Source organism: Henckelia pumila, chromosome 2 (assembly GCF_033568475.1).
Source record: "Henckelia pumila isolate YLH828 chromosome 2, ASM3356847v2, whole genome shotgun sequence".
In the NCBI taxonomy this organism is placed as follows: Eukaryota; Viridiplantae; Streptophyta; class Magnoliopsida; order Lamiales; family Gesneriaceae; genus Henckelia; species Henckelia pumila.
Window position 1 is genome coordinate 20,332,085 of NC_133121.1, and position 12,766 is coordinate 20,344,850.

Genomic DNA, 12,766 nt, shown 5'->3' on the forward strand with positions numbered 1-12,766 from the left:
TGTTTTCATTTCATCAAGCTACAATACTAGCTTAGAAGGTTGATTTTCCACCTTCCAACGTCCATATTTTGTACATTTCAATATGAGCAGTGTTTTCGGAACCGGACCGGACCGGTCGGTTCGGTCCGACCCAAAAAACCGGAAAACCGGTCCAACCGGTCAAAATCGGTCAAGAACCGGTTGGATCGGCCAAGAACCGAAAAACCGGTTCAACCGGTTTTTTGATTTTTTTTTAATTTTTTTTGAAAATTTAAATTTTTTTTGAAAATTTAAATTTTTTTTATTTTTAAACCTTAAATTTAATATTTTTATATATAAATACATTATTATTTGAAATTTATACTTCATTTAAAAAAAAATATTTTAATAATTATTGGTTTTTAAAAAAATAAATAATTTATTATTTAAATAATTTATAACTATAATTGATATTTTAAATATATTTACATATTTATTTAGCTTTCAAACTATGTTAAATATATATTTTATGTCTATTTATATAATTTTTGAGTTTTTAAAATTTCAAAATATATTATTTATTATATTAAATTATATAAACGGTTTTTCGGTTCGACCGTCCGGTTAAAATGGTTCGACCGGTTGGACCATTTTTTTTAAGTAAACTTGTTCGATCACCGGTCCGGTTATGAAAACACTGAATATGAGTATTCATCGGTGGATTCGATTTTTTTATTTTAAAAATATATAATCAGATATCCGACACGTTTTCCTCTAGTTCTGTTAGGTTTTCTACCAAAACGATTCGGTTATTTCGGTTTTGATATAATAATTTTTATTAATAATATAAATAAATTTTAAAATATAATATTTTATCTTTTTACATAATTTATTTGTAAAACCTTTAAATTTAAAGTCTAAATGACTTAAAATAAACAATAATCAAATAAAAATTATTATATATGATCCTTCATTTACTAAAAATCAGTTTATAAAATAAATAATATAAATAAAATTATTAATTTAATAAAATTTCGATTTTTTCGATCAATTCAATTGCTACATATATAATCCGAAATCTAATCAAATAAATTTTGTTTTTAACATTTAGATACGAATTTCAAAAAATTCAGTTTTCGATACGATATTTGGTTTTTTCAATTTTGATTTACCTTTTTTTCGATTTTATTCGAAATTTGAACACTCCTACATTTCAATTCTTAGTTACTTGGCTATGTGAAGAATTTTCTTTGCTTTTTGCAAATTGATACAGTAAATGACTTCGATTCTTTGCATTTACTAGAGCTTGAGCCATATGATAATGAACTCATCGGGCTCGAACTCAACAGGATGCTTATCTCCACTCCTGTAAACAGTAAATTCGGTGATGCTAGCTAAGCAGGGATCAGTTCAGGTTCAAATAAATTCTTTACACCTCACCGAACTTGAGAGATCAAGCCCACCAACTATGCAAGACAAAACAGAAACAGAGAGCATAGACATTAAAAGTAAAAGGGGAAAAAAAACACACACACACACACTTTATCAGAGTAGTATTTTCATATAATCAGTTTTCAACTGCCACGAAGACGATTCTACATACAATATTTAATGGTTTTAAGACACCATGTCCTCAATTGTTCTCGAGTAAACCATGCATTATAATTATCCCAAGTTTATTCTCCACGCAGATAGCTACGGATATTGATATATTTCCACATCCCCAAGACTCCCATTACAAAGCAGACCTGCAAGAAAAGGAAAGGAGCAGCTTAAGTCATGGATTTGATAAAAATTCACTACAATCTCAAGTACCTCTAGAATATACTTTTGATAGAAATACATGTATGAGACACTTGGGAACGCACAGGGTAGTTTACAAAGGGAGGTTATATAACACATGGCGCACATTTACGATAGCAGTCTAAAAGATAAAGACATTCAACCCACCACATAACGCGTGATTTTGAAAAAGGTAAAAATATCACCCAAACAGACAGGGATATGTGCACTGGTAAAGAATAAAAGAAAGAATCACAAAGAGAGAGGCTGAGAGGTTACTTGATCCCAATAAGTACCATAAAACTTGCAAGTTTGTCAATTCAAGTGCCATCTACAACTAAAAATAATATTGTCTAGAAGAAACCAAAGAGCAGAGAAGGTATACCCACTCACAGGCCTTTAAGATGGGAATGGTGATACACCAGTCGTAGTGTGATGTGCTCATTTACTGCTAGAGCAGATAAAACAAATTCCAATAGATAGAATATTACGGGAAAATATGTTGTTAAGCCCAAGCCCAAAAGAGAGACAAAAGCCCATAAAGGAGGCCTAAGCCCTTATCTCACAAGTGGAAGAGCCGAGACTGTGGCAAAAGGGGATAAATAGAAGGGGGTTGTTGCGAAGAGGAGGATGGTTATTGTGTTGTTAAGCTAGCTTAGCTAGGGCAAGGGGAGTTTGAATGCTCCTTCTTGAGTGAGAGTGGGTTAGAATATAGTGGATTTATCCTACTGTGTTCTTTCATATTATTTCATAATTCCCATAAATACAATTTTACTTGTTGCTTCTGATTGATTGCTTCAATTCTCTGTTTTCTGTTTATCAAATCGAGTTAAGCGCTTGAGTTTGTATCAATTGGTCTGACCTGCCACGCCAGCCAAGGAACTTCCATGGCTTCCACAGGCTCTCATGCTAATTTCGACACATTAGAGAAGATGATACTTGCTCGAGAAGAAACCCATCGGGCTAACCTCACCAAATTACAATCTAGATTACAATCATTAGATGGACGGATTAGTGCTTTAACTGTTGACGTTCAAGGATTGGCCGATGCTGTGAAGAACAATAACAAAAAGGATGTGGGTGCTTGGGTGGTAGATGTGAATGGAAATATGATAGATCACGATCGATCGAGATGGGAGAGAGATATAAAACTCAAGGTCGACCACGTACCTTCGACGAGAGCCTCGCATGTGTTCAACAAATGATGCGGAAATTCAAGCAGATGTCCGAGGTAAAAGACAGTAATCATCCTAGCCTGGATGAGACGGGTTCCCCAGACGAGCTCTCGAACGAGAAATTGCAACTCCTCGATGAGAAGCAAAAATTGATAAAAAAAAAATCCATGGTTCCGACAATCAAAAGGAAATTGCCCCATAGATATACTATAAGACGGGATGTAACTCGTCAAAACACACTAGATATTGGAGGCGGCGGTGCGGCTTGTACAGAGCTAGATAAAGATGGTACAGAGAAAGCTGAACTCCAATTGTACAAGGACCATATTCCCGGGAAATTGAAGTCACCGGGCCTCAATGGGAGAGATTCGCATGGCTGGGAATCTCAGGCTGAACGAAGCGTACAGATCTATGTTGACACCTCTTCCCTGCGGTGGTTCGCGGCACTAAGCTGGCTGCCGATCTGGAGGTATGAACCTTGGGTTGAAGACACTACTATGGGCTGTCTGGTTATTAGAGCCCAAATTGTTAATTAGAATTGGGCTCAAGTTGGCCCATTCACAAGCATGTTAGGTATAGAGTTTGGACCCCAATAATTCCCGGCATGCAAGAATCTAAGATCCATTCACGTTTTTTTCTTTTTCATCGTTTATGACCAAACGACCCAAAAAGGGGAGGGAGCCATCAACGGGAAGTCGCACTTGATCGGAAGGGGCGACATCTCACACACAATTATCACTGGTGGACGAATGAAACACTACAGTGGAAAACATGAACAACCGGAAGAGTATGCGGCAAAAGAAGGAAGGGCTGAAAAAACAGAAAAGGGCGAACATCTTTCGCTTGGGGACTCGATTGCCGTGAAGTAAGTCATTAAAGGAGCTGGATTTAACACATGTACGCTTAGTATAAACCATATGTTGGAAGTGATGGACATGGGGGCCAGCCAAAATTTTGTTTTAAGTACTGTGGTGGAGAAATTGAGGTTCCAGGGATTTAGACCAGTTTGTCTTTCTTGGTGGGAAAGAAGAGGCTGGTTTTTGTACTCAAAGTCAGTGGCATGGAATGGAAACCGCTGAAAACCTTGGAGGCAAAGGAGATCACGACACTTGCTAGTAACAAATGGTGGCATCTCGTCTGGAGTGAATATTTGGGGTTTGCTATGGAAGATGAATTAACACAACACTTGACAGTAAAAATTTATGAAGATGAAGGACTTCGGTTATCTGCACTTCAGACAGGCGAAGGGGAGGGAGAACTTAACAAAGCTTTTATCCTTTACATCATATCTAAAGCAGGGGGCTGAAGAATATCCAATGGATTCTCTGTATTTTGGTAATGGATACTGTGACCTTGGTTTCGAGATAATTGTTTTTGATGTTGGGTGGAAGAATGTGAAATTCCTAGAAGATCAAGTTTCAAGTTTTAGCCTTGAGGACAAGGCTAAATTTCAAGAGGGCGGAAAATATGTTGTTAAGCCCAAGCCAAGCCCAAAAGAGAGACAAAAGCCCATAAAGGAGGCCTAAGCCCTTATCTCACAAGTGGAAGAGTCGAGACTGTGGCAAAAAGGGATAAATAGAAGGGGGTTGTTGCGAAGAGGAGGAGGATGGTTATTGTGTTGTTAAGCTAGCTTAGCTAGGGCAAGGGGAGTATGAATGCTCCTTCTTGAGTGAGAGTGGGTTAGAATATAGTGGAGTTATCCTACCGTGTTCTTTCATATTATTTCATAACTCCCATTAATACAATTTTACTTGTTGCTTCTGATTGATTGCTTCAATTCTCTGTTTTCTGTTTATCAAATCGAGCTAAGCGCTTGAGTTCGTATCAGAGAAACTAAGGTTTTGCAATATTACCGTGATTAAAGAAACACTAAAGGCTGGATTTGGCTTTCATGATAACAGATAAATCAGTGCAAGATATGAATACATACATCAATAAACTGATCGCAGAAGCGAGAAAGGGATATGCCCGAGGAAAGTTTTCAGCATATCTCTGTTGCAACCAAAAATTAACACACAGAGAGAAAACAAATGAAGAAATCAACACGACAAGTATTCTATAATACATGGCTACTGTATTGATATTTTCTGGAAATAGTAAAGGAACTGTTGACTGATTAGAAGATTTTACTCCACAATATAGGGAACAAATTGATTAAATCCCATTGCGTCTGGGATTTTAAACAGTTTCCTCCTTTGCTCATTGGTTGTATAATCTTTTCTTTTATGACTTGGTGTTCTTCCCTTTAAACTCGCTACACAGTTGTGAGAAATTGTATGGCAGAATAATAAAAGATTAACTTTTTCTTTCATTTTCTTTGTTTACACCAACTACGACCATAGGTTTACTGGCATTAACATCTACTGAAGCATTTATTTTACCCTCAACTTCCAACTTTTCCCTAGTAGAATAAACGGTTGTCCCTCCTAGTCCACTGATCAAGGGGATCAGTGCCATAGACAAAACAACAACATTTATAAGAAACGTATTCAGTTCAAGTAGCAACACATAAGCCTGCTTGCTGAATAGAAAACAACAAATCCAAATTCTCTTCCCTTGACTCCATTTATGCACGTTTCCTCCACTATCAAACCCATTCTCGTTCTCTTAAAAATAAATCCCAAAATATGTTTTGTCTTACACCACTATCTATCATTACCAAAATAAGGATCCTAATAACCATTTTTGTCCGTGGATTCACACCCACAAACCTCAAAACAACAAACTCACTACCGCGGCCACAAGCAAGCCCAAAAATCAGAAAAACAGTCCTCTTATATCGAAATATTTTGTCTTACACCACTATCTATTATTACCAAAATAAGGATCCTAACAACCACTCTTGTACGTGGATTCACCCCACAAACCTCAAAACAACAAACTCACTACCGCAGCCACAAGCAAGCCCAAAAAATCAGAAAAACGGTGAAATGCTTTTTAGCCCAGACTTTACTGCAGCGCAACAATATGTTAGTGCAATTTCTGGATGTGGCAGCCCTAGCAGCAAAACCTCCCATTGAATGATTAACCAAAATAACAGTTCTTGGTGGACTTCCACAAAGAGCAGCTTTCTTTAGCCCTGCTACCTTGAGATTCATTATATTGGTCTAGTATCTAGCATCTACTGAATGGCATATCACATTCTGAATGCTCGTGAAGCATGCGATTATCTATAGCATAATATTCACCTCCAAATACCCCTGCTAACCCAAGATGAAAAGACTTCACTTCGTAGTTCACTTCAAGCAAGAAGTCTGGTTTTGTCATATCGATATATCACTTTGGCAAGTATTCTGAAATATATGGATATTCTATTGACGTTTCTCTGGAAATAGTAAAGGAAATACAATGCAAAAATTCCCAGTTAAACACTCAAAAAAGAGAATCCCTCTTGCTCTAGCAAATTCTCACAAAATTCTAGTATATCCCAACCAACACACCCCTTTTCAACTCTGATTCCCCCTACTCATGCATAACAGACTACTATCTTGCCCACGTGACTATTGGATCTTCTCTTATAGATTTTATAAACTAGTGGCCCTTTCCATGGGCTATAGACATCGGCCCAATATTTTTTTGGGCTTAGGCTTGATAAAATTCTTCCCATAACAATCCCCATCCCAAATTAGTATATTTCTTAGTGCAGCGGCGAGGATGGAAAGTCAACCTACTGTTTAAACTACAATAAAAGTCAATTGAACTTATGTCTTTAGACACTCAGCAATCAGCATCCTTCCTGTTGAATTGAAGAAAGCTATGTGAGTTCTATGACTCGATTACCAAGAAAATTTAACTGACATATCCACAATTTTAGGTGTAAAATGGCTTCCTTAATTTCATCTTCCCTCACTTCGTTCAACCTCCCTTCATGTGATGTGTCATAAAATATATCAAATCAATGTATAAATCAAATCAAATCAAATCAAATCACACCGACAGAAATCTGTAAAGTTGAAAGCTAAATAAACATTTATCTGCATCATACGGGAACACCATTTACTGTAATGTCGGTGGAAGATAGATAACAGAAATTTTCCTAGATGGAAATACAAGAAAAACAGAACCATCTATTAACAACACCAAACATTATTAACAACACTCCTCAACAGAGGCAAGGAGAAGTAACGTAAATATGTGCTACAATATTTCCTGTTGAGCCACCAACATAATCAAAACTCAGGAGTGATGTGGATCTTAGTCATGTTTTCTACACAAAGATCACCCAACACTCGGGGAATTGGAAAGTGAACGAGACATCCAATGATACTCTTCATACAAGTCAAGCATATTAAGTGCAATCGTGCAAGAAGTGCCATCTTCACTAGCAACCAACACCAATAGATCAAATAGGCTATACTTATCCATGTGACCTATCATGTGCAACCCTTGCAATTGTTTCATCATCTGCAAAGAGACCAACACGACAGTTTCCTCGTAAATAAGAAACAATACTTAGTGGCTAGTGCACTTTAATTTCCTCATAGTTCTTAGCGCCATGCCGCCATCACACGGATAAAAATGACCAATCCATTGTCTGTTCGCTATAAAGTTTAGGGAAGAAATATTAACTTAACTGGGTCATGATTCAAGAGAAATCAGAAGCGCAAAGTCCCAAAACAGTAGCCACCTAAGTGAGAGGACTCTCAAACTTATTAGTTGGAGCCTATGCGGGATCATAATAAGAGCCCGGGGGCAATTACAGATATTCTACAAAGACATAATTTTCCACAATCTAAATATCTATAAGAATTTCTGTCAAAATTCCCACAGAAAGTTGATATGTTTGAACAAAACACGACAGTTTCTTGTATCACTATCTGAATTTTTTGGTTCATACTCCTTTAATTCCAGGATTTCTCTTACCAACGAGCATAAGAAACATGTATTGATAAAAAAAAAAAGTATGGTATCGACAGAAAAAGAGAAAGAGCAGAGAGTATGGAAAATTACCCACAAGTATTAGTTGTAGTAGAGCTCGAGACCCATTCCATCGTGGATCTCGTAGTCTTTCAGGGTGATATGATCCTTGTAGACGGTGTACCACTTCTGAATTCGTATTTTGTCAGCCCTAGTCCCCGTCTGAGCGGCCACCAGTTTCTTCAAATCGCCGATGGTATCATCGTCATTGCACTTGACACGAACTTTCTTCCCCAAACGATCGTTCAGCACCACCTCTAACATCCTGGCTTCCTGCACAAAACCCTAGATTTCGTTGTCGATTCCCCACACGGTAGTAGAAAAGAAAAGAGGGATACCAATATATATAATAAATAATTGTTTTAAACGGGCCGCATATTCTGGATTCTTGGCCCGCAAGTATCAAACGGGTTAGACATTATTATGCAGATAGGGTCCGATTCATACGATGTCTCATGGATTTTAAAAACCAGTGTTTTTGAGTTAAAATATTTATTTTAATATCATAATTTTTGTTATTTTTAAATTCATCTTTTTTTATTAAGAATTATTATAAACAGGAATAAATGGAGGACGTCGATAAATTATTTAAAAAATATCTATTATTGCAAATTTAGAAGATATAATATAATAAAAAAACAAAATAAAATAAAGAGGTGACGAATACAACCATTATCCCGTTGACTCCTTGTCTGATTATAAACTATCAAAAATAATAATAAAATATAAATAAATATAAAATTAAAATTTCGCGATCGCCACCAGCCCACCACTGGCCCGTTGACTCCGTGTCTAATAATAAACTATCAAACAATAATAAAATATAAATAAATATAAAATTAAAATTTTAAAATATAAATAAAGATAAGATTGAAATTTTTTTTTTTTTAAAAAAACAACCATTCAATATTAGTCGATCCGACTATAATTGTACTTTCAAATAAAGTTTTACCAAATCAATTGAAAGTTAAAATATGGACTCAACTTTAATTAAATACTAGTATTCCGTTGCACGTGTTGCGTGCTCGTAAATTTCGTTTTTTTAACGAAGACATTAAATAATAAATTGTAAAATTAAAAAATAATAAAAATATAACGTTGTCTTAAACAAATATTCACAAAAAATATATATCAAAGTGAGTGTCATTTTTGTAAATAAAAAAATATCAAAGGGCACAAAGTGAGTATTTAATGGCTAGAAAAGAGAAAACCGTATAAAATGACTATTTTGCCCAATAATTTTGGTTTTATTGAAAATTAAGTTTGGAGATAATGATAATTTCAAATCAAATTTCACCAATTAATTGGAAGTTCGTTAATTAGAGGGTCTTTACTTAAGTAATATAATAATAATAATAATAATAATAATAATAATAATAATAATAATAATAATGGTTAATTACATATATTTTTTTCCCAAGGTTTATCACAATTACCAAAAAAAATCCAACAAACTTTGAAAATTAAGTATAAACTTATGTATTCCTGCGTTAACTTAAAAATCACAATCCAAGTTTTGTTATTCTGCCCTCATGAGGTGACACTCAACTATTGGACGCACAATTCATCACATCCAATAGTTGAGTGCCACCTCATGGTGAGCACATTAGGTGGGCACGATGAGTGGGCAGGATAGCAAAATTGTCCATCCCTATAGTTTTTTAAATACCTTATAATTACCACATTTTGGCAATTCATTAATAATATTTAAAAAATACCGAACAAATATGGCTAAACACTAAGATCTGACAAGCATTTATAACCACTCCTCGAGAAACTGATACAGAACAAGAACCACCAATTGTTTATTCAAAATATATTGTTACACTGTCCCCATGGGGTGTCAAGTTAGGTTAGGAGTTTGATTTCCCTGACAATACTTTTTTGGACTAGTCTATCGCATAAGGTTTGCCCAGTGTGGTTTATCTGAGTAGCGTAATTTGCAGGCTATTGCGTTAGTTCGGGGGTTTATTCAGAGCGCAACGAAAGGTAGCGGCCGTGAGTTCCCACGTCAAAATTTTTTTTATATATATATTGTTACACTGTTTGCCGCAAAAAAGTAAAATTTTCCTTAGAGATATATTGATATAACAAGTCTGCAATCGTACTTGATAGGATTTCTAACAAGTAGATAAAGAATACCTGAATTTTTGAACCAAAATTTGTATAAGTAAATTCAGATCAAAAACAAAATTGGAAAAACGTTGCAATCTCCAACGAATCACATACAAAAGAATTCTCAAGTTCCACGCCAATTAATCCAATCCAAACAGATAAAAACATATAAATCTCAGACAAATTAGTCAAGGGATATCGAATTACCAAAAGCTAAATAGAGCAGAGGAGCTAGAAAGGCAGCACTCGGAGGCAAATATGAGAAAGTGTACCCAAACCCTAAAACAAATTCAGGGCATAAATGTAATTACATCTTCACTTGCGGCTCACCCAATCCGTTGACACGTTAGTGAGAGATACGGAACTCGGAAATATTCGGCCCACCATTTATATTTGTGTTATTATTAAAGGCCGAATAAATTTTTAATGTGGGCCCATTCATTTCACACGATATATATTTCTGATTTTTAATATTAAATAAAATATCATAGTTTGTGCGATGCATTTTAAAACTAAAATCAATAAAACCAAACTAAAATATATTTATAAAAGCAATATTATAGTTTACGACGATATATTTAAGCGAAAAGTTATACTAAAGAATTAAAATCAAAGCATGTTGGATTACTTTTTGCAAAATCAACAAATCTATCTACCCCATTAATAAATTCATCACTTAAAAATCCATTATTTAGCCTACAATACATTCAACTCCGTTCGTTGTTCTCTATTTAATCTTATAGTAGAATTTATAAATTTATTAGGGAGATGATAATGAAAAATTATATTTTATTGATTACATAAATTGAGAGGATCGGTCTATGATGTAATTTTTGTGGGCATTGGTCAAACACATTAATTGACAAATGGATTTGTAATTTAACTACTAGAATCGTTTTACTAGCACTAGTATTTTTTGGAAAAATGAGATCCTAGCTAATATGTTAATCAAATAATATACAAATTCGAAAATGGTAATCAAATCAAACATTATACACGACTATGTTATCTATATGATATATAATTATAGTCAATATAACAGATTTGTAACATATCAATAACAAATGTAATAAAATAAAAATAGAGTACAATGACCTAATTCCTAAATATTATAATATTAATACAATTAGAATATACTATAATGTTGTTGACAAAGAGAAAATTATTCACACCCCAAGAAGTGTTAATAAAACTCCACTATAAATAATATATTATTTGACATGATTACTCATATAATATCTTTCCTTGCATAATAAAATCTAGATTTATCTTAAATACAATACTTTTATGTGTAATTAATAATGAAAATATTGATTTTAATAAAATATAATTATATCAATATAACATAGATCAATAGACAATGACACGACTCGAAATCATAGACAAAACTTGAGGAAAATTATCTGCAAATTTCAGCTTCAATTTTATATATTCAGTTCATCAAACTACAAATTACAATGCTATCTTAGATGGTTGGTTTTTCACCTCCTACCATCCATATTTTGTACATTTCAATTCTTAGTTACTTAGCTATGTGAAGAATTTTCTTAGCTTTTTGCAAATTAATTCAGTAAATGTATTCGGTTCTTTGCATTAACTAGAGCTTGAGCCATATGATAATGAACTTATCAGGCTCGAACTCAACAGGATGCTTATCTCCACTCCTGTAAACCGTAAATTCGACGTCAAAACACCTCAGATATTGCATACATGAAACCAATCTCGCATAAAGATCCAGTGATGCCAGTCAAGCAAGATCAGTTCAGGTTCAAATAAATTCTATACACCTCACCGAACTTGAGAGATCAAGCACACCAACTATGCAAGACAAAACAGAAACAGAGAGCATAGATATTAAAGTGAAAGGAAAAAAAAAAACCACACACACACATACACTTTATTAGAGTATTATTTTCATATAATCAGTTTTCAACTGCCACGAATACGATTCTACATACAATATTTAATGGTTTTAAAACAACCATGTCCTCAAATGTTCTCAAGTAAAGCATGCATTATAATTATCTCAAGTTTATTCTTGGGCTTAACAGGATACTATCGGTGGTTTATCGAGAATTTCTCACAGATTGCTAGATCGTTGACACAGTTGACATAGAAGGATGTTCCTTTTGTTGGGGTTTGTGATTCTCGCATCCAAGAACGTAGCGAAATTTAAAATTTTTATTAAATATTTGTCATACAAATATATCTTGGATGACGTATGAATTTAATAATCAAATCATTCATAGGATGTTTAGAACTAAATTACTTTCAACAATAAACGCTTGACACCAACATTTCGAATTTAAAGCGGATGTAGCTCTTTTTGTAAATTCATTGTTGGAGAACGGTGGTCAGATCAATCAGAATTGATACCCGGTGCAGCGGAAGTTTAAAATTTTTATATGGAACGATTTCATAATGGGTATCAAAACTTTACGATTAAATTTTGCGTGTAAAAATTAAATAACAATTATAAATTTTTACCTCCAATCTCGTATCGAGATTATGGACACCAACAGATTACTCTGCTCTTGTTGTATATCCCAGGAACTGATGGACGAACTGTTCTTCAATCAGGTCCACGAACAGAGATTTAATCCCTCTGATAGATTGCACTAGAAAATCTATCAGAAGTTTCTACGAAGAGAATTAACGAATTTGATCTGTTAAACCAGACTGCAAATTCAAAATTCACAGGCTGGATTTTCCCGAGCAGAGAGGGAAGGGGACGGCCACTTTTAATAAAAACAACTAGGGTTTTTCGAAAATTGTGAGCCTCTGTTGTGTAATTTCTGTACTGCAATAACTTATTTATA

At 34.4% G+C, this 12,766-nt stretch overlaps 1 protein-coding gene across 2 annotated transcripts; it reads right to left on the reverse strand.

The window, feature by feature from the left end:
- Positions 1-1,436: 1,436 nt before the first annotated feature.
- Positions 1,437-8,164, reverse strand: LOC140882897 (ubiquitin-like protein 5). 2 transcript variants are annotated; one of them, XM_073289143.1, is made up of 2 exons: positions 7,870-8,164; positions 1,437-1,706 (listed from the first exon to the last, which is right to left on the reverse strand). In XM_073289143.1, exon 1 carries the CDS (start codon positions 8,094-8,096, stop codon positions 7,875-7,877), a length of 222 nt encoding a protein of 73 aa, XP_073145244.1. In that variant the 5' UTR covers positions 8,097-8,164; the 3' UTR covers positions 1,437-1,706; positions 7,870-7,874. The 2 variants fall into 2 exon arrangements, with proteins under 2 accessions (XP_073145244.1, XP_073145243.1); XM_073289142.1 differs by having other exon boundaries at positions 7,866-8,159.
- Positions 8,165-12,766: the final 4,602 nt, after the last annotated feature.